The 27,981-nt window shown below is 32.8% G+C and overlaps 1 protein-coding gene across 2 annotated transcripts; it reads right to left on the minus strand.

The window, feature by feature from the left end:
- Positions 1–4,881: 4,881 nt before the first annotated feature.
- On the minus strand, positions 4,882–26,022 carry LOC308654101 (UDP-glucuronosyltransferase 2B31-like; the record flags this gene model as incomplete). 2 transcript variants are annotated; one of them, XM_081303073.1, is made up of 6 exons in its annotated part: positions 25,284–26,022; positions 23,823–23,971; positions 13,180–13,311; positions 11,249–11,336; positions 10,131–10,350; positions 4,882–5,161 (listed from the first exon to the last, which is right to left on the minus strand). In XM_081303073.1, the coding sequence occupies exons 1-6, from the start codon at positions 26,005–26,007 to the stop codon at positions 4,882–4,884; spliced, it is 1,593 nt and encodes a 530-aa protein (XP_081159199.1). In that variant the 5' UTR covers positions 26,008–26,022. The 2 variants fall into 2 exon arrangements, with proteins under 2 accessions (XP_081159199.1, XP_081159200.1); XM_081303074.1 differs by having other exon boundaries at positions 25,536–25,611.
- Between the last annotated feature and the right edge of the window lie 1,959 nt (positions 26,023–27,981).

Here is a 27,981-nt window from a genome sequence, read left to right on the forward strand (position 1 = left end):
GTTAGGTACAATTCAAATGAATTTTTACTTACCTTTCTCTGTTCTCTAAAATTCTCTATAATTTAAATTTAATAATAATATAATAAATTCCATCCTTGCTATACTTGAGAGTTTAAGAATCACTGGAGTTTAGGATTCTGGCATTACAATTTAGAATTTCTAAGAAATAGTTATAGGTCTATTGATTCTCCATACAAATTTGTGGCTACATGTTTGATGAACATATTTCTTTACTTGTTTAGTTATGGCATGTTTGCCTTGAATTCACATTGTAAAACTGAGATTTCAGTAGATTGTGCTGCATAGAACTGTCCATGACAGATGCTTGTTATCACCTTACTGTGTCTGCCAGGAAAACTTGCACACTGGTGGGAGCTCCACAAGTGTTTTCTCCAGTAGAGATCTAGGCACACAGTTCATTAACTCACTTTAATCTTTAGAAAAGTCCTGAAGAAAAAGAACATGCTTCCTGGAATTGTCTTAGAATTATCCTAACAGTTGGTTCTGATTCTTGTTATATTTATATTCTATAATATATATATATATATATATATATATATATATATATATATATATATATATATATATATATATTTATATATATAAGAATAATTCTGATTGTTCAATAGAGTCTCCCTCCAAAATAAAATGGGGATCCAAAAATTATTGGAAAATTGTCAAAATTATTTTCTTATGCTTCTTATTGTTTTTGTTTTCAATTTATTGTTTTCTGTTTTTATCTGTGAAATAATGTCTACATACTCTCAAACCAAGTAATATATTTTGCTTACTAAGTATTGGTTAAACTTTGTTTGAAAAAAAAGATTTAAAGGAAAAGTTTGAAATAATTTACTATTTGACTTATAGGCCCTATATTATCTGTAGAGCATTGCCCAAAATTATAATTTTAGCTTGATGGCATCTGCTCTTGATGAATGCAGTATTCCTGTGACTCATACAGTACATCAGATATTCTATGTGATTCAGAAGACCTTTAATACTGTAGGCAATTTTATTCACCATTTAATCTCACTGATGCTGTGCTTAAGTCCTCCTATATCCAGGTTGTGGAAAATATTTTCTTGTTATTTAATTAATTAATTTATTTAATTTGTGTATTACTTACATGATTAAGTAACAAATATTTCTATTATTTATTAACCACTGATAATGACAAGACATCCTCATTCTGTAACACTGTTGTAAAATTTAAAAGTTTATTATAAATATTGAAATATTATGAAAAAGGAAATTAGTTACTAATAATCTCCTTATTTTTCAAAATTTAAATTTATTTAATTAATTTTTAAGGGCTGGAGATACAGCTCAGTGTCTCAACATTTGCTTAATATGCAGGAGGACCTAGGTTCCATCCTAGATAACAAATACACATAAATATGAGTGTTTTTGTTCTGTTTTGTTTTCTATTCTTACAACTAGGTGCATATATAAGGCACATATTTAGAGAACTCTAATTCTATTATATAGACTTTTTCATCCTCCTAGACAATAATAATATTACTTACCATTTTCCCTCATTTTCCAAATATATTTGCATAATGGCCGACAGTAGAGCTCAGTATTCTTTGATAAAATGATTATAATAACATGAAAGAAGTATAAGCTTTAACATCACTCTTCCATATTATGTATGTAATTATCTTTCAGTGTTTGTCTTATCAATAACTACTATAACTACACTTATCAATAAAGACTATAAATATTATATACACCTTAATTATTTGCCTCTACATAATTTATCAATTTATTTGTAAGGTAAATGGCAAAAATGCACTGTTATTTTTCTCCTTTACTTCAATTTGTAAAATTTTGATTTTCTCATAACAGTTATATAATTTGGGGAGATTTATGTGATAGTACAATACATGTGTATAATGTGTAATGTAAATGCCTGTATCACCTCAGGCATTTATGAATTCTTCATGTTGGGAACTTTCCAAAACCTTACATCTAGCTATTTTAAAATATACCATAAATAAGATAATGTGTATTTTTCAGATTTTTGCTATATTTTCCAAAAATCTGATTCTTGTAAATTACAGAAATTTCTGGGAATCTAATGGCAAATGGCAAGGAAGCTCTTCAGAGCAATTAGAATTCACATAGATCCAACAATCACCAATGTGCATGTGAATGTTGTTTCCAAAACCTCACTACCATAATAGCCTTTCTTGTTAGTCATGATTAGTCTGCTAATCATCCTTTTTCTTTTCTTCTTTTACCTATTCTCTCAACTTTTCTATTGTCACTGTCATTATCCCTTATTGTGAATGGAGAAATCATTTAGCCAAGGATTGGACTTTGCAGAATATTCATTTCTCTGCTTGTGGAATGGAGAATGATCATATTTGGTTCTAAACTTTGAATAAAATCAGATTTTCTGTTTACTAAGACAGGTTTACTTTGGGCAAAAGTATCCTTTGGAAGATCAAGTAATGATGTAGTAGAAAATGCTTGCTTTCAAATTATGTCATGAAGATGTGATATTCATTAAATATAAATATACATCAATTCTTTCATTCTTTTAAAGAATATGCTTATAGATGCGTTTATAATTATAAACTCAGGACAGCCTACTAACACAAGTGGTACAAATTAATAGGTACTCATTAAAAATGTGCAATTTGTATTCCTTGCTATGTGTGCAACATACATTTTTTTTTCTGTTCTTTCTTTCAGGCAGCTGTGGTATGGAGAGTCTGTCCTCTCAGGGAATTTTCCTGAGAACACCTATACCATTGGGGTTGACAAGAAACACTTCTGGTCTTTCCTTGTTATAACAATTTTCATACAATTTCTCTTTCTTGCTCACAGTCTAACTTTCAATGCAGAATGAAAGGGTGTTTGGGGCAGAGACTGTGCTACATTGTTTTTCTGCATATTCAGCATTTTCCTGTGGTACATATTAGTCCCTTCTCAATATTCTTTCGTATTTTCTTACATGTTGAGTAAAGAAGATCTTCATTTAATTAACCCTATCCTCAAAAGTCCCATCAAAAGCCCCTATTCTTCTGTAACAAAAATGAAATTCACTTACTTGTAGTGGTATAGACATGCAAGAATTCCAACTTACAGGTAGTTTTGCTCCATTTCTGGTAATTCTGTCACTGTGAGTGAGTCATTTTGAGCAAGAAAGAGAGAATCATATGTGATGAATATGTAAGAAAGATAGAAACAACTAAATGGGAACAGGTTTATTTTGGGCAGAGGTTTGGCTGGTCTGCAGTGGAGTCCTCCAAAAAAATGATCATTTGGTAGGGTTGGGAAAGAAAATGCTGAATCCCAGTAGGTGTGAATGAGCCAGATATCTGCTTTGGCCACTGTCTCTGATAATGTAGTGGGTCATACTGAACAGGAAAAGGAAGACTAAAGCTGTAATCCTACAGCTATTGGGAAGTTGTCATGTAAATACACATATGCCTGGTGTCTGAAAGGACTTTCAATAATGAAGGCAAAAATGTTTAAAAGTTCATGTAGTTTAATAAACCTACTATGTGTAAATGGAAAATATGTATATAAGTCTGTTTATTACATATATGTTGCTTATATTTACATATCTGTAAATTGTGTCTATATAGAAAGATATATAATATATATGTCATATTTATATATGACACAGTGTGAGAAAATGTGGGGAACTAGGGATATGGGCTCAGTGGTCAAGTGCACTGAGTTCAGTCCCAGGTTCTAAAACAACAACAAAATCCAATTGGAACTAGTCAGCGTGGGCCAAGGTGACCTAGAGTTGCCATGACAGTCAGTACTTCAAAGTCTGATGTCACCCTTCTCTCAGTCAACATCCAAAGGTGGACCTGGGCGAAACTTACTGGAAACTTCTCTGGGATCCCCAATGAAACCCAAGTGCATGAAAGGCTCATTTCCCTTCTCCTCTCTGAGAGGAACAATTCTCTCCTTTGAGAGTGTCCCCTTTCCCTTTTGCTATATCCCTTCAGTAAACTCATTCCTGTTACTCTGAGTGACATGTCTGGAATTATTTTGAACTGATCACAAGACTCAGGGTTTGAAGGGGATCTTCGCATTGCCTCAGTGTCTCAGAAGTTCCCAGCTCTGTTAACACTATGACTTCATAATTTTGTAAGATTTTGGAAGCCGTATATGAATTGGGTTTGTTTGAGCCAACATAAGGCTGGGAAGCTGCTTTTCTGGGAACTCCTGTGTGAAATTCCCAAACCCCTGATCATGCTGGTTCTCTGCCTTAACTCAGAGTCTTAATCAAACAACAGCTCCCCAGAGGTGGGCAGAGATGGCCTTGACCTGCTAAGCATAAAACAACCTGTTTACCAGAGGATCCTCTGCTACACTGAAATCTTACACCTACTGAACCCCTTTGGTCTGTACTGCTATAACTAAAGCAAACGCAGGCTATTTCTTTGTTAGAGTCAGACCCTTCTGCTCTGTTCAATCAAAAATCAAAAAAAACCTGATATTTTATATATCCACCCAAAGAAGGAATAAAAATGAGGACATCTAGGTGAACATTTTTAAAGGGCAAAGAGCAAAAGGGAATGAGCTCATGAAACTGAATATTTCACTTCCAGTTTCCTGGAAACCAATGGAAAGGAAAATCACAACACTCTAATTGGTGAATTCTGTCTTCAAAGAGGTGAAAGCTATAAAACAGAATTAAATGGCAATATAAACACATATGGTTTAATTTTATTTTCTCAAATAACATTTCCTTGAACTGAAATATTTCTGTCTCTTACATAGGGAGTAAATTTCATGAAGACAAAATTTGACTTGACAAAGTGATTTGTGAAAAGTTGTTAGGATAGGTAGGAACCTGGCCATATAGCCTCCTCTGATGGGAGCAACGGGAGGAGCCACGCCTAGATAAATTTACTCCCTTTTTTTCTTCTTTCCAGTTTTAGAAAACATCTGGCAACAAAACAGACAGCATTTAGTGATGATGAACATCCCAGTTGCCCCACAGGCCAGCAGGAACCCAATCACATCCAAAGAGTAGTACTGGAACCAGGAGAGGTCATGGGCAGCCACCCGGAGGTGTTTAGCTCCTTTGTGGCGCATGACAAACTCAATCCAGAAGACAGCTCGGTCCAGAGGCTTCATTGGCTGATCATGCTGAATGCTTGATAACTTCATAGCATTCTCTTTATATCTAAAGGTGAAACAGAAAAGGATCAACATTGAAATAAGTTAATCTGTCTAAGCACATGAAGTCAATGAAAGTTTTTCACAAGTGCTATATGGATGATTTCAAATAATTATCAGAGACTTGCCCTGCATATGATTTGTTCTTTCTTTTGTCACTATATAATGTCTGATTTTAACTTATGTTCTGATGTAAAATATTTCAAAAGTGCCCATGGAATTTCAAGAAGGTGAGTCAAATTCTTTTCATCAAAGGAAATAGATATGAACTATTCTGAATCCAATAAGTGAGAGAGAAGGCATATAATTTGCAAGAGATCACCTTGAAGCTTTTAAAGAGGAATCATATCATGGTGTGCAGTGCTTCCTAACTATTCTCTCTGTTTTTCCTCTTCTTTTCTACCCTGTACTGTATTTTCCACTCAGTAGCCAAGTTGGTATTATTAAAACATACACATTTAATTTGAAGTTATCCTGCTCAAAATCTTCATGTCACTTCTCATCATAAGTAGAATAAAATCCAAATCTCTTCTTGTACTCGTAGATTCTGATGGGTTAGACACTGGCCATGATTCCTGATATTATTTTTCCTCACTCATTCTGTCTAGACATATGTGTTTTTTTAATTTTATTTTTATTGACTTTTTTTTAGTTATATGTAACATTAGGACACATTTTAACATAATCACAAAAGCAAGGAATATAATTTGCTCTAACTTAGCCCCTAGCACTCCTCTCTTCCCATACCCTCCCTCCCCTTGCTTCACTCTCTCTACTCTACTGATCTTTCTGCAGTTTATATATACTTTTTTTAATTAGTGTTTTTTGCGTATAAATAATATTGGGATTCACTGTGATATATCCAAAAATGTACACATGAACTTTAGCCAGATTTTTTTTTACTCTTCTTCCCTTTTCTTGTTCCTGCTTATTTTTCCTCAATCTTCTTTGTTCACTCTATTGATCTTTCCTCCATTTTTATAAAATTCTCTCTTTTTATCCTTTCTTGCACCCCATTATTTTTGATTATTTTGCACATATAAGAGAAAACTTTTGACGTTTGACTTTTTGAGCCTGTCGTATTTCACTTGGCATGATAATCTCCAGTTCTATGTATCTACTGGAAAGTGACATAATTTCATCTTTTAGGACCAATAATCCATTATGTGTATACACTACAATTTCTTTATTCATTCCTCTGTTGAAGGGCACCTACACTGTTTTCATAGCTTGGCTACAGTGAACTGTGCTTCTATAAACATCAATGTAGTTGAATTCCTGTAGTATACTGATTTTAGATCTTTTGAATATATACTGAGAAGTGGGATAAGTAAATCATATTGTGGGTCCATTCCTAGTTTTTAGTGGTTTTGAGCACATGTGTGTTCTCCCTGTTCTACAGTGTCACCAAATGTGTTCTCCCCTTGGCACCTTCATACTTTTAATCTCGTCTGGCTTTTTCTTGAGTATCCTTTCATGCAACACATAAGTCTTGCTTATATCTCATGGCTAAGGTCTTGGCCATCAAGTCACTCCTCAGAGTTACTTTTCTTGGTCTTATTAGCATAGTAGCCCTAGGGATTTCTTCTATTATTTTATGGTGTTTTAAATGTATTTCCTATTAATATAAAATACATTACATTTTTATAATAAGCCCCAAAGTACAAGAAAAACACACCATATCCTAAGTGATCACCAGGAAATATCACAATTAACTTGCAGGGATGGTGAAGTAAGGACACCAATGTGCCCACTAATTGGATCATGATACAGGATTTGCAGGTCATATGTTCTGCCACTTAGAAGATCCTTAAGAATCCATTAGAAGACTTAAATCTGATAATGAAATACAAACTCAGAAAAGTAACAATATACAAATCGCCACACAAAACAAAATAGCTTTTTAAATATATCAATAGCAAACTCAATGAGAAAGAAACCAGAAGAATATTTTTTAACAATACCTTGAAAGACAAATCACTAGAAATCAAGGTAATAAGGGAAGTGTAAGTTTTCTACAATAAAATTTATAGAATATTGAAGAAAGAAGATACTGGAAGATGGAAAGTCATGAACCAGCAGAAAGAACACTGTTGAAATAGCCATCTGGCTGAAACCAATCTACAGATTTAATAAAATCTGTATCAAAATACCAATGAAATTCTTCACAGAAATAAAATAAAAATTATAAAGTTCATATGGAAGCCCAAAAGATCTCAAATATCCAAAGCAACACTGAACAAAAGGAGAAATGCTGGAATTAACACAATTCCGATTTTAAAATAGACTACAGGGCCATAGTAACACAAATAACATAGTGTGGGATAATAAGAGACACACACCAATGAAATATAATAAAGGCCCAAGAAATAAACCTGTATAGTTGTAGCCATCTGATTTTTGAGAAAGTTGCCAAAAATGCACATTGGAGAAAAGAGAGCCTTTTCTAAATATGGTGCTGGTAAAACTGGATAGCCATATGTAGAAGATTGCAGCTTGATCCCTAAGTCTGACCCTGTACAAGAATGAACACAAAATGGAATTACACATTTCAGTACTAAGTTAAATAAGTAAAAAATCAGAAATACAACATATTGCATGTTTCCCCTCACATGTGTAATCTGGCAGGGTAGGTGATATAAAAATAATGGGAAGACTACTATACAAGAAGAAAGGGATCAGGGGAGAAGGAAGAGAGATTGTTAGGGTAATGAAAAGTCTTTTAGGACATAATGTAAAACTGATATATTCATATTTAAGTCTGATGTTTTAATCTGTATTTTTTTCCATTTATATATTATTTTATGTCTCTTTTTTCCATTCTTTATTCTCTCAGAGTATTTTTATTATTTATTGTGCTACTATTTTTTCTTGGAAATGTAGTTTTGAACTTTTCCTTTAAGTGATACCTTCCTTAAGCAATAATACTATCATTAAGAGAAATGAGAGTTGAATTGAAGATAGTCATTCTACCTAGAAACTATATACTCCATATAATTTCCTTGTGCAGTATGGAAAAGGTTAATTATTGAAGTTTTGTTTTATCAAATATCATGAAGAAAATTTTATTGTGCTTCTAAGATTATCACAAAGGTAAAACAAAATCAACCTTATGAAATGTTAGAAAGATATTTGCAAATCAAATATCTGATGAGACATGTCCATAAAACATGGAGAAATATTAAAATCAATAATTAAAACATAAATAACCTGGTTAAAAATGAGCAAAGGATTGGAACTGACATTTCTCTCATGAAGGTAAGTGAATGACCAAAAAGCACATAAAATGATGCTCTTTAGCAATCATGGAATGCAAGTCAAGACCACAGTGAGCTACAATCCTATTCATTAGGATGACTACAATAAAAGAAAAGGTGATAATAAATGCTAACAATGATATGGAGAAATTGGAACTCTCTTATATTGCTTGTATGCTATAAAAATTTTTGCAACTACCTTGGAAAATAGTTTGGCCGATCTGAATACATATAAAATGGTTATATGACCTAACAGTTCTATAACTAGAAACTACCAGAAGACATGAATACTTATGTTCATACAAATTATGCACGTTGTTCATAATAATTAAAATTGGAAACAGAAACCTTTATGAACTGATGAATTGATAAATTACTTTGAATATTTCCAACCACACAATGTTATTCAACAATAAAAAACAATAAAGGCTGACCCTTGGCAAAGCATGATGAAACTAACAGCACTAGTGAAAGCAACCATTGAAAAAGACAATAATTTTTATTATCTTTTTATGTGAAATATTTAGAATACGATAATCTATAAAAAAAAATGGATTTTTCCTAGTCTAGGAGGTAATAAGAAATGACTTAAATGCATTGTAACATTTCTTTTGATGGATAAAATTTCCAAAAATTATAATATTTAAGAGTTTTATATCTATTGAAACATCAAATGTATTTGAATTTGAATTCACACTTTTTAATTCAGATATAAATGGTATATTGTGTGTTATACACCATTAAAATCTGTGAAAATATTAGTACTGATGAAATAATTTTTGAGTAATATAATTTATGGTTGCAGAAATTTTAGATATGGATTTAAGATACTGTCATATCTCTATAAGTTTATCATTCTTTTCTTGTGTAGTTCCTGTCATATTTAAAAATTAAATACTAATTGCAAATGGCTATATATGGCAAATATTTTATGTATGTATAGAAATGGTGCAGTAATCATTTTCCTATGTAATCTACAATATCAATGCAATTTTGAAATTCTTATGATATTTGAAGTTGTATACAACTATGAAACAGTAAGGTTAAAGTGATTGAAAATAGATTTAATATGGGTTGAATCTTTAGATTCTTTCAAAATTACCCTCCTCCACAGCCACATCAATGTTTATATCAGCACATTTCCCAATAGCTACTGTGGAACCAACCTAGATGCCCTTCTATATATGAAAGGATAAAAAGTGTGTCATATATACACAATGGAATATTACTCAGCAATAAAAGAGAATAACATCATGACATTTGCAGTTAAATGGATGGAGTTAGAGAAGATAATGCTAAGGGAAGTTTGACAATCAAAAAACCAAATGCTGAATGTTTTCTTTGATATAAGAGGGCTGATTTATTGTGGGATAGGGAGCAAGAGCATGGGCAGAATAGATGAACTCTAGATAGGGCAATGGTTGGAGGGGAAGGGATGGGGCATGGGGTTATTCATGATGGTGGAATGTGATGATAATTATTATCCAAAGTACAGGTATGAAGACATGAATTGGTGTGAATACACTATGTATACAACCAGAGATATAAAAAGTTGTGATCTATATGTGTAATAAGAATTGTAATGAATTCCGCTGTCATATATAAGTAAATTAATTAATTAAAAAATTACCCTCCTGAAAATGGGCTGCAATTTATACTCATTGATGAGAAGACAATTCTTCTATGAATAGTACCCAATGTCAAAGTTGTTGTACTCACATAGGGTCATTAATGACCATCCTCAAGGCCTTGAGAAGATCTGCACTTGTCAGTGTTCTGTATTCCAATTGAATAGCTGCTCCCTTGGACTTCACATAAGCAATGTTATCAGGTTGATCCGCAAACAAAGGAATGCCCACGATAGGGATCCCATGGTAAATCCCCTCATAAACACCATTGGCTCCACCGTGAGTTATAAAAGCTTTTGTTTTTGGATGACCTAGGATTGATTTAATGTCAGAAAAATTATTAATTTAAATATTAGAAAGAAAAGGAGAAATGTGTATTATAAGGCATTAAAGGGATCAGAGTGTATTTTAGGTGACAAATTATTGTAAAAATGACCCTGCATTAATTATTTTTTTCATATCACAGAGGAACAAGCACCTAAGTCCACTAGAGTGCTAACCGAAAACTACATGAAAGAGAGGGTACATAACTTGAGACTTGAATATTGAATACAACATTAATAGGTAGAAAAATAGAATATTTTTTAGTGAAAGAATCAACATGCACTTATGAAAAATAAGGTCATGAAGGACATGTTAGCATATTATCTCATTAAAAAACTGAAGTCACTAAGTTTGCTATGTAGCATGTCAAAAGCAGCAGGGAATAGGATGGTGATGGTACTGAATTCAGAGAAAAGAGAGACTACACTTCATTACAAAATGTGTTTGCACTTCATAATGAAGATTGTGCATTAATTTCCAGGGAAAATAAAGAGTCACTGTTCATAAAAAAAAAATCCTGGCTGCCATCTTGAAAGGTATTTGAAACACACCTGCAGGAGAAGAAACAGTAAGTGAAAGACATACAACAGCACAGAGAGACAATCAGGAACTGAGTGATAAATTCTTGCAGAGGTAAATGCACAAGAAATAAAGATAACTTGGATTCTGTATATAATGATGGTGTATATTAAAATTGCAGATTTTTGCTTTGTTTTTTTTTTTTTGTCAAACCATCCCTGGGCCTGGAAAATAATTAAAAAGAAGTTGAACATGGTGTTTGATTTTTTTTTTAAGTAACAAGTATTGAATAAAATGTTTCCTGTTGAATTTTTAGCATCCAGATTGATGGTACTCATGCTTTTAGGACTTATCTCAGAGTCTTACCAAGAAGGTCATTCTGGGGGATCCAGTTATATATTCGAGTGTTGGGTCCTAATTTATCTGGCTTCTTGCCTTGATATCTCCAGATGACCTGTTTGGTAAAGAATATGCCTTATTCTATGATTTAAATTTTAATGTTATAGCATGTTTGCATTCTAAAAATTTAAGAGATCATCTAGTTCACCATTTAACACATAAGGAAATAAGTACAATTTTAAGTAATGAGAATTACGAAAATACAAACTAAAAATCCATAATTATTTGTTTTACGCATTTTATCCTAGATTTCATTTTCCAACTTACTATCATTATGTTTATTTCTTGTGAGTGACATAGGTTAGAGAGGACATATATAGTTTAAGATGCTTATTTCAGTTTGCATTGTTTTTTATACACAAAAGCAAACCAATGCAGTCAGCTACTATTAGAAATAAATGAATACTAACTAAGAATTACATGTACCTTGTTTTAGACTTCAATTTATTAAACACTACCTATAAGAAACCTTTTATTGGTACTTATGGACCTTAACCCACACTTCTATCAATATTGGTGAATTTGGAAATTCTTTAAGTATTAAAAGGAAGAAACCATTTGCAACTTACAAATAATTACATGGATACTGAAATAAAGTTCAAAATATTGAGGTTGCTAAATGTTTTTAAACTGTGTGTTATCATTCAATGATGCAGTGCAAATCTTGGTAGTAGTCTTATATATATCCAAGATATTTTTATGTCTAGGAACAAAATAAGGAGCTGACTCTGGAAATTAAAAGCAATCTTCATGAACTGGAGTATAAATTCTAAGTATAATTTCATATCTTCTAAATGCAATGGGAGCAGCAAAGTAAATTTAGGTCTACAGAAGAAAAAATAATTGGGTGATTAGGAGAAGCCTATATCAGATAGGAAATTACAGAGCAGATGCAAAACACTCAAAGACCACAAGAGTGGTTATGTTAGAAATTGTAATATTAAAGCATTTTATGGAGGTGGGAACTTTTGAATTTCAGCCCATGCCAGGCTTGCTTCTGCTTGACTCTTCCTTATACTCTCTTCTTTCTTCTTAAAAGGTATTAGTCTGATTTTTTAGAAGCAAAGTCCTTTGGGGTACATTTTATAATGCACTGGGTCCACTTCAAAGGCAGAACTAATCTCTACACTTTCTCTAATTGTCAGACATTGTCAGGATCTTGTCCACTAGTGCAAGCTGTTTTTTTCTTTATCTATAAATACATGTGACTGAGTGGGAATTTGGCCCAATAGTTTGGGTAACCTTTCTCCTAAAAACTCCAGGAACAGTTTCTTAAGTAAATTTATACTTTTTTTAATGGGGAGGGGACGTATTTTGGGCTTACAGTTTCAGAAATTTAGTCCATATTTAGCAGAGTCCATTTTTCTTGGCCAAAGATGAAGTAGAATATTATGGCAAGAATGCTATTCTTAAGTGAGGGTAACCAAGGAATAAGGGATTGCATGGGATAACTAAAATCATGATAAAATTCAGCCTTCTTCAATACCTGCTTAGCATTATTGTGGTGGTCCAGTTATGAGTTAACTTTTTATAGCTTTCTGATAACATTTGCTGTGTATACAGTGCCCTCAGGGATCCTTCAAGGAAAAGGAAGAAGTAACAGAGAAGAATGCGGTACCTGTGTAAATGTCTGTGATACCCTTACAATTAAAATATCACAATGGACCTGTAAAATATATTTTTTTATTATCACAATGTTAATATTAACATATTAATATTAAAAACTCTCCACTGTTTAGAATAATCACACATATTTCTGTTTAAAACATGATTTCTGAGATGAACTAGAGAGATCACAATAGGTTATGTTTCACAAAGGATGCTTCATTAAGCAAACCCTTTATAAAGATTAACAGACTTTTTACATATTTGGCCACTAAGAGGGCACTTTTGCTTACCTTTTGTGGAATCTGTGCAAGGGCAAATGCAATTATATTGGCTTTCTCTTCTGGCATGTTAGAAACCATCGACCCCAGAGAAAACACCACAATACCATTTTCTCCAGAACTCTGTACAAATTCTTCCATTTCCTGTGAATAAAACATTTGCTCCATCAAAAAAGATGAAGAGGGAGAGGATACAAGATGTCAGATTAGAGGAAGGCTGCCTTCCTAGTTGCTCCAAGGATCCAAATACAAGCAGTGAGAATACTGCTTCTTAGTGAGGTGGGTGAAAGAAGGATTTCACTAAAATTCAATACTGGACAGTGAGAGTGTCTCAGAAACTCAGAAGTTTGGGTTCATTAAACAAAGAAGACTACATCGATACCAAACTATTTGTTCGAGCAGCTACAGCAGTAGTAATGGTGCTGTCTACCACAGAGAAAGGAAAAATGAAGAGAGAATCACTGCAGACATATTTGGTATGAAAAAACCTGAGATCAGAGAAGCAACATGAACTTAGCTGATCCAGAGGCTCCACTGAGCACTTGTGATTGAAAAGTGCTCTTTATTTACTGCCTGGGGAGAGACAAGGTGGATTCATCTTGAGGTGGCCTTGCTCCAGTGTCTGTTACCAGAACTGGGAGATCTGAGCAAACACTGCTGGAATGCCTACTGTGTGGCCTAGAGTGTACCTAGCTAAATGGGAGTGAAACAGGCATAGATAAGATTTTACTCCATAGGATTCAAGTCAGAAAAGCAAAGGGGCAGCACAACTTGTTTTTCTTTTGAGCTGGTGGCTCTTGTGACCAGCTGCAGTGGGTGAGAATCTGAACAGGTACTTAGCAAAATACTAAGGGACTGAGCCTAGGAAAGATGTGAAGGTGAACAGCAGAGCTTGTGGAAATCAGTTCCTCTGTGAAATGAGTAGAATTCTTAGGAGGCTGCTGAGATTCAGACTCCCTACAGAGATAAGCAACTGCCAGGCCCTAGGGGTGTGTTCATCCAATTTCTTCAGAGTATATACCAAATAAAACCCCTGAGGTCTGATTAGACCTAGGTTTCCTCCATCAGAACTCATCTCATAGAACACTGCAGCAACCCCACCCCAGGAGTGCATAGATCTGGTTTGTGCACACAAAGCTCCAACTGACACTTCTTCCCATTCGAACCTACATCATACCAGTAAGAAGGGAAGCTGAGAATTATTTCAAACACCTTCAGACTTAGGCCATTCCAAGTAGTAGCTCAGGGAGAAACACAAAAAGAGGAAGGGGATAACAAAATCCAACCTTTGCTTTTATTCTCAGTATATAGGTAAAAAAGAAATGGAATGAAAAACAGTTGAGTATAGTCAGTAACCATCCATTCTGACAATTTTGGCCACCTAAGTAGAAATGATTCCTTCATTTATCATTAAAAATATTTTTAGTTTTTCTTATTCTTTCTGTGTGTTTGTGTATTCTTCCATTACTGATCAGTTTTTGGACATATATTCATATACATTTCTTTCTTTTTTTCAGCTTTAGCATTTTTTTAAATGAAGCTATTTTTCCTTGCATTGTCTTTTGAAAGTTAGAGTTTTTTGGTCTGTATATATTTGTTTTGTTTTGTATTGTTTTAATTGTTTGCTTCTGTATCTCTCTTTTATTCTCCTGGTTATAGCAAAAGTCTATTCTCTATTTTTCTCTCCATTTATTTGTTTCTCCTATTTTCTCCTCCATCCTTACAACTATCACCTGCTCTCTCTTCTGCATTCTCTCTCTTCACTGTTTAAAATTTCAAACTTTTTTCCCTATCTTCTTATCTCACATTATTTTCTCTTACTCACTGTATTTTTGCCATCTTTAAACTAATTGGTTTATATAACTCTTGATCCCACCATTAATGTTGTTGCAATTATTACTTCTGTGGATGACATAGTTGACACCTGTTTCTTGTTTTAATGTCAGATTTAGTTTATATTTATGCACTGCTTCATTGTTGGCAATTGCTGACCAACTTTTTCTGTTTTTTGTAGCAATTTACATTTTAGCAGTCATAATAGAATCCAGATATTTATTCTAATGCTGTATATTATTTATATCCGATGTTGTTGTTCTTTATTTCCCCTTATTCTGTGAGTATCTGGAAATCTACAGTGACACTACAGGTTCACATGGTAGAGAAGTCCACTGCTGAAATAAATTCAACCAAAATATAGTTTATCTTGCTCCACATGAAAATTAATGACATTCAATCACTAACTATACTTTAATAGAGAATAGTAGAGATAAACCTCAAACTAATGATTAGGCCTCAAATAGAAACAGCTGAGGATGAGTTCATGGTTTCCACCTATGGAAATCCACTGCACTGGAATTATGGAATTAATTCAAAGGCTGTGAATACCATACTTATAAGGAGTCTTAATCCAGATCACTCCAGGACACTTTGGAAAGTAAATACTATGCCTTTAAAAAGTAGAAGAGGGCTGGTTTTGTGACTCAGTGATAGAATGCTTGCCTAGCACACATGAGGCACTGGGTTTAATTCATACTACCAATAAAAAAAACTAAATAAAATAAAGTTATTGTGTCCATCTGAAACTAATTTTTTTAAAAGCATGGAAGAGAAATCCCTCCTAACATATGCATAAAATCCAACAAAGAGTATAAGAATTATATAAAAATAAGGTACCATGGAATCACTTAATAGTTCCTAATTTTCCAAAACTGATGCCAAAGATATTGATTTTTTTTTAAAAATCAGGTAAACAATTCAAAAAGTAAATTATTATAAAATATAATCAATGAAATTATCATATTTTAAAATGATCAATGAATTATAAAAATGATCAATGAATTCCAAGAGAACATAGAAAAACAATTGAATGAATTAAAAAAATCATTACAGAATATAAATGAAAAATTAAACAAGATATAAATATTTAAAAAGAACCAAACATAAATCTTGAAAGTCAAAGATAAAATAAATCAAATAAAAGGTCATTTTAAAATCTTTATAGTACAGTAGACAATACTGAAAACAGAACATCAAATATAAAAGAAAAAGTGGCCAGCTTTGAATATTTAGACAGTACTAACGTAAATAAAATAAGCAACCATAATGGTAATAATTATTTAACGAAAGAGTCCATATAGAAGAAATAAAAAACCCCCTGAAGTTCAAAAATGAACAAATCTTATTGGAAGAGTAGCTAGGCAAATGAGAAAAAGGACCACATTAAACATAAATGAATCAAAATGACAGGAATTAATAAACATCTCTTTGTAATGCCATTGAATATAAATCATCTCAATTCTTTAATTAATATATACATATATAATCTGGGAGAATGGATCATAAAACAAGACCCCATGATATGTTGCTCATAAAAGACACACCTTACAAGTAAAGACAGCCATAGCTGAATGCAACAAGATAAAAATTGATACATAATACAAATGGAATCAGAAAATAAGCAAGATTATCTACTTTTATATCTGAAAAACAGACTTCGAACCAAAATTAATCAGAAGAGACAAAGGTGGTCCCTTCATACTGGTAAAATAAATAATCCTACAAGAAGATATAACAATTATAAATATTTAAGTCATAAACATGGATCCAAATAATTACATAAGAGACACTAGTCAAATTGAAATGTCAGATAGACCCGAATAAAATAATTCTTGGTAATTTCAACACAATTCTCTCATCTTTTGTTAGGTCATCCAGATATAGAATCAATAAGACATCTTTGGACCTGAAAAATATTATAAGTCAAATGAACTTATGGATATCTATAGAACATTTCATTCAACAGCATCTGAATACACTTTCTTCTCAGCATCTCAAGAAAACCTTCTCCAAAATAGACAATATTTAAGGCCACAAAACAACTCTCATCAAATAAAAAACAAGTGGTATTACTTATTATATTCTACCAGAACATAATTGGATGAAATTAGAAATCAACATGACAGAACCATACAAAATCTATATGAACATATGGAGATTGGACAATCTCTATCGTATAAAAATGGATTATAGAAAAAATTAAGGGAGAAATTTAAAAATTCTTAAACTCAAATGAGAATAGTAATACAACCTCTGGGGCAGAATGAAGGAATTTCTAAGAGAAAAGTTTATAGCTATGAGTTCCTGTATAATAAAATCATAAAGAACCCACATAAAAACCTAATTTTTCATTTCAAGGCTCTTGAAAAAGAAGAACACACCAATTCCAAAACCAGTAGAATAGCAACAAGGAAAGATAAATAAATATAAGTGAGAAAACAGGAAACAAATAATTCAAATTATTAGTTTGTAGATGATATGATCCTATATAGAGAAGAGCCAAATGACTCCACCAAAAGACTGATATTGCTAAAAAAAAAATTTTGACAAAGTAGCTGAGTACAAAATCAACATACAAAAATCAATAGGTTTCTATATACCAACAATGAATCTGTAGAAAAAAAATCACGAGAATTATTTCATTCACAATAGCCTCAAAACAAACAACAAACAAGAACAACAACAACAACAACAACAACAACAAATACCTAGGAATAAATCTAACAAAAGAGTTAAAAGACCTCTAAAATTGAAGATTGAAATTATAGAAGACATAAAATAAGATGAAAAGACCCTCCATGTTCATGGATAGGTAGAATTAATGTTATTAAAATCATCAACTATCCAAAGCAATATACAGGTTCAATGTAATCCTAATGAAAATATCAATGACATTCTTCACAGAACTAGAAAAGATAATCCTAAAATTCATCTGGAAGAAAAAAAGACCCTTAATAGTCAAAGCAATTCTAAACCCAAAAATTAATGCTGGAGGCATCAAAATATCTGATGTCAAATTATACTACAGAGCTATAGTAACAAAAACTGCATGGTACTGACATGAAAACAGACATATTGACCAGTAGTATAGAATGGAAAACACAGAGAAAACCACACACATGCCAAAAACACATTGGAGAAAAGATTGGCTTTTAAATAAATCATGCTGGGAAAACTGCAGAAAAATGAAACTATACTCTTGTCTCTTACCCTGCACAAAAATCAACTCAAAATGGGTCAAAAACCTAGAAATTAGAACCAATACTATACAACTCCTAGGAGAAAATGTAGGGTTAACACTCCAGCATATAGGTACAGGCAATGATTTTCTCAAATAGAACCCCTGAAGGTCAAGAAATAATTCCAAGAGTAGATAAATTGGAAGGCATCAAATTAAAAAGCTTCTGAACAGCAAAGAAAAGATTTAGAATTGTGAAGAAGAGAACTTATGAAATGGAAGAAAATCTTTGCAAAACACCTTCTGGCAAAATATTAATATTTAGAATACATAAAGATTTCCAAAAACTTTACACCAAAAAAATCAAACAACCCAAATAATCAAAGAGAAAATGAATTAAAAAGATGCTTCTCAGAAGAATAAATATAAATAGGCAACAAAAATATAAGCACAAAAAATGTTCAACATCATTAGAGACAAGGGAAATGAAAACTACACTGAGATTTTATCTTTCACCAGTCAGAATAGTAGTCATCGAGAATAAAAAGAATAATAAATGATGGAGAGGATATGGAGAAAAAAATTTTTTACACCATTGGAGGAATTGTAAATGAGTACAACCACTATGGAAATCAGTATGGATAGTTTTCAAAAGAGTAAGCATGTAAATATCATATCACCCAGGTATACCATTTCTCAGTATTTATCCTAAAGAAATAAAGTCATAACAGTGATACATGCATACTCATTTTATAGCAAAACAACTCATAATACACATGGAAAAAGCCTAGGTATCTGCCAATATATGACTGAATAAAGAAAATGTAATATATATACACAATGAAGTTTTATTCAGCCAAAATAACAAATAAAATTATGTCATTTTACAAAAAAATGAATGGAATCAGAGTCTATTACATTGAATAAATCAAACTCAGAAAGTCATGGGTTGTATACTTTCTCTCATTTTTGTAAGCTAGAGAGGAAAAATGGAAAAAATGAGGGTTGATCTCATGGAAATCAAAGGGAAATCAGTGGAGAAAGGGACCAATGGGAAAGAGGTGGGAAGGGAAGGGACATTCCTGGGAAGTTTTATTGGTCAAATTATACTGTTATATTGTGTACATGTATAAATATGTAACATCAGATCTCATCATTATGTACAATGAAATGAACCAATAAAAATGTAGGAAAAGCAGAGAAATTATTGGTTTGTAAACTAAGAAGAGAAAAGCATGTATTATTAGAATTTGGGAGTTATGGATATTTTTAAATTGATCCAGTCACTCACTTTTTTTGGAAAGAGATGTGTGTTATGACATAGAAGGCACAATTAAGCTTACTTGTAGAAATAAGTGTGTGTGTGAGTGTGTGTGTGTGTGTGTGTGTGTATGTAAGAAATGACATAGAGCTATTAAATAGTAATTCAAGAGATGATGTTAGAAATTATTATATGTTGACTCAATATATAATTTTATTCATTACTAATGTTAATTTTTTTGTTAAACGCTATAGCTAGTACTTGGTTATAATTCTTATTGTTATAGTACTTCACTTGATTTTATTCCAGGATTTTAATCTGGATGATTTTTTAGTTTGGAATTAATAGTACTTATTTCCGTCCTTGTGAGCCCAGAAGTAAAGTTACCTGTGCATAGGATTTTTGTACAATTTTATGTTTCCTATCTCTATAGTATTTCATTCCTTACTTTATAATTTGTGAGAGTTTCCCAAGTTTTCCTCTATAATAGCTCATAAAAACTGGAGATTAACAAACACTAGCATTCAGAAGATTAATATTATGGTTTGGAATTTCTTTTACATAATTCTAAGAATCCTAATAATCCTATACATGTCCAGAACTATACTAATCCCAAATCAGCATTTTCCCTGCATTGGACTGATACATATACTTGAGTAATCATATCTTTGGGTTATTTATATGTCTCCTCTTTTTCCCTGAAATTTGTAATGATATTGAAGTTGTATGAGAATGAAGTGTGTATCAGTGGCTGTAAAGAACCCTTATTTTTCACCTATTATGAACCATGGAGCTCTTGCACCACAGTGGGACTTCCTCTGGCCATTTAATAGAACAGGCCAACTTGTTGAGTAGCTCATTCACATATAGTGAACATTGCACTACTCCTAGGAACTTGTGACACATCCAGTTATTTTGTGATTCCAGTAACCTAGAGCAACGTGTAGGAATATATCTAATATATTTTCTCCCTGCTCAAAATGTTCTTCATCTCGTATTGTACAAACATTTTCTCACTATTACTGTTTTATAAATATACCCTTTTTTAAAACCAATTAATCCCTGACATAGACAGGTCCCAGTCTTACTGCAACATTATTTTTAAAGGAAAAAACCATTAATCATGCAAAAATTTGGAAGAGCATGAAAAAAGTATGTAATGGTTTAAGAAAATTTGCCAAAATTATTTTTGGTTCATTTAGATACTGTTGGTACAAAATTTGAATTTTTTATTGTGGTCTTTTTTTTCTGTTCATGTAAGTACATGAGTAGATACATGCACATATGTAATGTAAATGGAAGATTAAAATTCTTTTCGGAATCTTTTCTTTTCACAAAAATAATGATATTATTATAATCAGTATTTTGCCTTTTAGTCTCCAACTAAACTTGTGTTATGACTTAATGTAGTTAAGCATTTATTTTTAAAGTAATTGTACTGGGCAAGTTGGTACACACTGGTAATCCCAGCAGGTCAGGAGGTTAAGACAGGAGGATCTCCAGTTCAAAGCCAGCCTCAGCAACAGAGAAGCACTAATCAACTCAATGAGATCCTGTCTCTCAATAAAATGTAAAATAGGGCTGGGGATATGTCTCAGTAGTTGAGTGCACATGAGTTCAATCCATAGTACAAAAAGAGAGATTAAAAATAAACATGTAAGTAAATAAAGTGATTCTGATGGTGTGGTATGTACCAGGATAAGTTTTAAAATCATTACTTAAAGAATGACATCACTTAATGTGTTAATTAATTAATGTAAGACATTTTTTCCAATATGTATTCTATAAGTAACTTCCATGAACACAGATTACATTCATTTGATTTTTTTTGTATAATTACAATTGGTATACTGTGAAACCCAAGGCTATTTGCATTGCTAAGAGTATTGATACATTTGGATCTTTGTCATTTTGACAAATTTCTGTGTTTAAACAATACTGAAATTGTCTGAGAATATAATTATTAATGGAAAAGTAAGTAATTTGGGGGAGCATTACTTTATATAATAAAGATCAAGAAGACAGTGTTTCTAATACTGGCCTGTATTCTAATCTTGTTTATTCTATTAAATAACACCAGCTACTATTATTCCTTATCATGATCACACTGCTATCTACCTTCTCATCCTCCTCCTCCTCTTCTGCTGTCTTTCCCCTTTTATTGACAAGGTCTCTTTCTCCTCCTGTGAATGGGGAAATCTCTCAAGATCAGAGGTTAATGGCTTAAAACTTACAATAACTCTGTCTCAGTTTTTAGTCAGAACTTTCACTAACTTTGGTTTTCTGTTTGTATTGTTTGGAACTTATCACAAATAACAAAATATTTCTATTGAATACGAAGCTTGAGTTAAGATCTCAATATGCTGGTGCCTTTAAGAAGGTAGGGAAAAAGAAATGCTTAAGAGATCACATAACAGTATGGCAAGTAATGTTTTCTTCTAAGCATGCTATTTATTTAAAATGTTTTAGACTCTTCTGTTTCCTCCTATGAAATATTATCCTATTTGCTGACAGAATGATTTTGTAATTGTAAACTAAAGGGCTGTGGTCAAAAACAAATGACAAGAAAGCTTAGGTCATCATTATGTTTGCAGTATATATTTCCCATGTTCATTCTGTCGGGGAGCTGTGCTGTGAGGCTGAGACTTAACTTTTCCAAGGGAGTTTTCCTGAGGTGTTCTCTAAGGTTGGCACATGGCAGAAAGCTCTCTCAAGGTCACATCCCTATCATGGTCTACGCTGTAGTAGTCTGAGTTCTCAGGTGAGTTTGTTCAAATGCTGGAGTGAAGACAAGTAGAGGCCAAACATTCATATCACTGAGAAAAGCAATTACTTTAAAGCTAAAAAGTTGTGAAGAGCTTGAACACTTACAGTATAATTTCAGCAATTCCACTTACTCATTTGATTGCCAAAGCTCACGCATTTACCTTTAAGCAAATTGATGGAATATCTATTCTCTAGGTCTTTGGCTGAAAATACAGTGTTGATTTATCTAGTTTCTAGTTTCTGTTATATATGAAATTTTATCCACTGTGCCTGGCACATATTACCTAATTAATATTATTGGTAATAGAGCTATCATACTATACCTGGGCGGTCTACAGTTACAAGAGAAAATCTATGGTAGTTTGTTTCAGCCATATTGTGAGTTTCTATCTCTCAATTTGAATATAATCCAAATCATGTACACAATAGTGTTTAGGGGAGGCTAAAATGAATTAAATGTAAAATTACCGAAATATTAATATTTCTAAGGGTTAATCCAAACTTTTTGGTATAGTTAGGGTCTTCAAAAGTAGATAACAATGTTCAGTTTTTCAGAAGGAAAAATAGTTTTATAGAAACAAAAAAGGAATAATTACTACAGCGAATATTGCTATGGATCCTATGTTTGTACCAAGGACATTGTGTATCAATATTATCTACTTTTTCCAGGTAACACAATATGAAGTTTGACTATTAATAGATAAATAAGCACAGTCACATGTAAGAACAACCTCATCCATGTTTACATCATTTGTTATCTGCATCTTGCAACAACTTTCTGAGTGGTTCCTCTGCATTGTCTTTCCCTCTAAAATCCTGCTTGGTGACTGCATTTTGAAATTTTTCAAAAAGGAAACTTTATTCACATTTCTCTTATGCTTAACTCTTTTCATTGGCTACCCAAGGTACTTCACAGATATTTTAAACTCCTACTAATTATCTGGCTTTCACTTACCTCTCTAGCAAATCTGCACTTTGCAGACCCTTCTCCTGCTAAACCACTCTTGAAGTTCTTGGGAGTTTCCCTTACTATTGTATGTGCTTTTCCTTTTGTGTCTCCCTCTCTCCCTCAACCCCTTTTCCTATCCTGTGGATTCTTTAGTATTCACCTTCGTTATCGAGGCTTTTAGGATGTTTTTAATGATCTTTGCTGGAGGTTTCATTAGTATTGTATAATTTCCTTATGATAACACACACAAATTTATTATTTGTTACAGTCTTTGTACCCAGACGGAATATAAGATCTGGTTGATGCAGAAACTGTGTCAACTTTATAACTCTCTATATCCAGCACTTATCTCTGGTACATGACAGCCACTTAATAAATATTCTTTGTATTTATTAGAATAAATTATTGATTCTTTATTATTTATTACATAATGAATGACATTTTTTACTGATTATTCTCAAAGGATACCCAATATCCTACTTTCTTCTGTGACAATAATGAAACGGCATTACATGTGATGGCATAGAAATGCCTGTGTCTATAATTGGCAGAACTCTTTATCTTGCTTTTCATATCTCTGAGTTAAACACTCTGAATTAAAAATGCAGAGTCATTTCTACCAAAAATGTTAATCAACAGAACAAAGCAAACAGGAGAAGATTTACCTTAGGGAGGGGTTTGGCAGGTTTACAGTGGAGTCCTCCAACAAAGTCAAAATTTGGTAAGAATGGACGAGGAAATTCTAAATCCCAATAGGTTCGAATGAGCCAAAAATCAGCTTTCCCCATTGTCTCATATATTGTAGTAGGTCTCCCTGAATGAAGAAAGAGAAGAAAAGAAAATGAGAGACATGTACCTTGAATGCTTGATATATTGCCTTGAAATGAGTTGGATTTGTGTAGGCAAGATGTTCAAATGCACTTGTGTATGTGTGTGTTCCTGTGTTTGCATACTACAATGCGTATGTTTTTTAGAGCACATTTTTGCATACTATATTTGAAGCACTTTATATATGTTAATATGTACATAAACTAGTTGTGTGGGTACTTTCTAGTATTTCATTAGTAAATTTACAATCACAATTAGATTTTTAACCTAAGCCTCATTAGAAGTAAAAATGCATTTTATTTTTTCTCTAAAACTACAAAAAAACTTAATTTTTTAGAATTTTTGTGAGATCCATTAACAATCAGGGCTCCCATAACTGTAGACATATCTTTTCTAGGAGTAGTCAGTCAGTTTTTACAATTGAGCAAACCATTCCGTTGGTCCTTGATTCTTCAAGTGAACTGTAAAATGATTTATTGAGTATGCCTGAATTCCTCATATTAAGAGATTTGCCTCATATTAAGAGATTAATAGTATTAACTTTGTAAAAAATATACATTTTTGAAAGTAACAGCCAGAAAGTTTACACAAATATTAAAATAGAGATTGGTTCTCATGCTTAATTTAGTTCATATTGTCTTAAATGGTAAATGCAGTTTAAAAAATATAGACTAATAAGGTGTGGTTTTACTCTACACCAAGGTTTTAGGGCTTAACACATGATTAGTTTGTTTTTATCAAGGAATATGAAATATAAGGTATCACAATGTATAACTTTCTGTGCCAGAGATAGAGACACTGTTAACTGTGAAATAATCTTCACAGCAATGCAAATAAATATATTTTTTAAAAATTTCTAACTGAGGAAACAAAGCTATTCAAAAGTAAACAATTTCCTCCATGGTACATATATATGGTTGTGCTAGTAATACATGTGTATGTTATTGATTTACATGCCTATCATCATTAAAACATTTAGTGAGATTAATAATGAGTGTCCTTAAAGATGAAAAGAATAGTAAAATGCATATGTAATTGCTCAGAGAAATCTTCCATGATTCAATTTGCAGGTTATTATTTCCTGAAACATTTTGAATAAGCAATTGCTACTGGTTTCTAATAGGCCCTATAATATAACTGCCCTTTTTTATTGGTGAAACTATTTGTTCATCTTATATTCTCATTCCATTCTTTTAATTACAGAAAAGTAAGTTCTTCTGATTATATATTCATGCAAGCTCAGGTTCAATGTCACAGGAAATTCAGGTTTCACAGTACTAATCAAAGAAACAGCTTACCTAGAACTTCACTGTAAAACTGATTCCACTTCTTCACATCAAATGTTTGGAACCAAAAATCAAAATAAAGCATATACATTATGTTTTTAATCCGATCCATGAATGTCATTTGAGCACTTAATTCAGACATAATAATGGGCACATAGGAAGGAGGGAATGTAAGTCCCCCACTGTACTTTTCATATGTATAGCCAGGAGTAAAGCGGAGAGTGTATACAAATGGTACTTTAAGTAGCTCAGCCAGCAGTTCACCACAGGGACCAATAGCATCTGCAAGAACCACATCAAATTTTGATTCATGTAGTTTCATCATAAGTTTCTTGTTTAAAACTACATTTCTGCAGAGTTCTTCAATTGTATCAGAATATTCCTTCAAACATTTTTGCACTATTGAAAAATATTGCCAGAAATCATCTTTTGGAGTATCATAAATCCATTCATGGATCCATTTGGAGAAACGTTCTTCCAAATGTTGTTCACTTGATGGTGCAGGGTAAACTTCAAAATTAATAGCAGATGTTGTGTTGGGATTAATAAGAATGGAAGCTGTTGATGTGAGAACAGTCACCTCATGACCTCTCTGGAGAAGTTCATCCAGGATTGTCTTTATGTTGATCCAATGGCTGTATTCTGTGGGCCACACCAGCACTTTTCCACAGCTTCCAGAGCTAAAGTAACACATCAGTTGTATCAGCAGAAGAACCGAGTTCCATTTAACAGACATATTGGTGCAATGTAATGCTTCTTTACATTAGCAGCTCTTCTTTTCTTCAATTTCTCAGGCTTATATCTCAGGACAAATCAATCCAAAGTTAAAGTATAACTCCTGCACTTCAAAGTACGATTGTACCGGCTGATCATGTTGAACTTAGGAGAACAAACACAAGGTAGAGTACCTCAAGGTTATAAAAGTTTGTATGCCCTAGAAGGGTTCATCTGTCCTGTGGTGCCTCTCTCTCTTTGTTTCTCTCTCTCCCTCTCTCCTTCCAGATGCTGACATGAGCTGAGTGGTTTTTCTTTGCTGGGACTTCCCTCAGGATGTGCTACTTCACCTTAGGCCCAGAGCAATGGAGTTAGCCATCAATGGACTGAGACCTCTGAAACATTAAGCCCCAAATAAACTTTTTCTCCTCTAAGTTGTTCTTAGGAATTTTGGTCACAGTGATGAAAAAGTTGACTGAAATAATCACACCTCTCAATATTGTACAAACCTCAACACAAACATGGGTGGTGACAAGCTATGTTCAAATCACAGGACTCCCCTACTGAAAATATGATTTCAGTGATGCAGACACTTGAATGAGTCTACCTTACTGTTTTTAAGAGTTATTGTTAATATTTTTTTAACAGTAGTGTAAAACATTCTAGTCTAATCTAATGTTACTGTGTTTATTTCTTGTTCTTGGAAGCAGACAATACATAGGAACTGGGGCAGGATTTGTGGCTTAGTTATAGAGCACTTCCCTGACATGTGTGAAGCACTGGGTTCAATCTTCAGCACCACATAAAAATAAATAAAATGAAGTCATCCTGTCCATATACAACTAAAAAATTAAAAAAATAAAATACCTAGGAACTTAACTCATCTTTAGATATTTATCATTATTGTTTTACTTTGTGTTGCATTCAAGTTATCTGAAGAATCATTTTATTTTAGTTATTATGTTTTTGAATTTAGGAGTACTAAAAGGAAGTTACAGATGAAACTTTATTGAATTTCTCCCATCTCTGTATTCCTATATAGCTTATCTTAAAATTTGTTGAACTTTTCCAATCATCACCCCTTAAATCACTCCTTCAATAAGGTTAAGATTTTTATGATCATGGTGATATGCTTTAGAATTTCAATGAAACTGTTCTAAGAGTCCTGTTTAGAATCTAGGAGTATACATGTATAACTACACATTTAAATTATCTTATTTCTTAGGTTATTATTTCTATGTGGCAACTTTTGCCCTGATATCCAGTTGATACTTTGGTAGAATGTGCCATATGTAACTGGGTGTGAGTAGTCTTTCTTCTCACCTTTCTGTGTCCCACAGGGAGCACTTATACCACAATCAAAGAGGTTCAGCCGGCCATTCTCCTGTGTAGATCTGGTCAACCTTTTGATCAAATCACCTCACCTTTTAGAAAGCTCCTGGTAAAGACATGTTTTCTTGGGATTCTTTGAAAATTATTCTTATTTCAGATCATCAATACATACCAACTGCTAAATTAGTATCTAAAATAACAGCAGTCCCATATCATTTAATTTAATCTCTGTTGTGTATTAGTCAACTTTGCATTGTTACTCTAATAAAATTCCTGAGATAATGAACTGATAAACAAGTAAATATTATTTTGTCTCACAGTTTGGGTCATTTCACAGTCTGTTGGCACCATTGCTTTGGGCTGATTTTGAGGGGGTACATCAGGGTAGGAGAGTATGGCATAGAATCTGGCTAGGAATTAAAAAAGAGACATAGAGAGAGGAAGAGAAGGGTCTTGGATCCCAGTATTCCTTTCAAGGGCATATGCCAAATGACCTAACTTTCTTCCACTGGGCCTGACAATCTAAAAATTCTATCACCTCCCAGTGGTGCCTTGAGCCAGGGAACAATCCTTTGGGACATATTTAATATTCAAACTATAAACTCTTCTCCCCACAAAAGGAAGAAGAGGTGGAGGAGACAATATTTCACTACTTGTATTTTTA

The sequence above is a fragment of the Spermophilus citellus genome (genome assembly GCF_964194105.1).
Source record: "Spermophilus citellus genome assembly, chromosome: 8".
Taxonomy (NCBI): domain Eukaryota; kingdom Metazoa; phylum Chordata; class Mammalia; order Rodentia; family Sciuridae; genus Spermophilus; species Spermophilus citellus.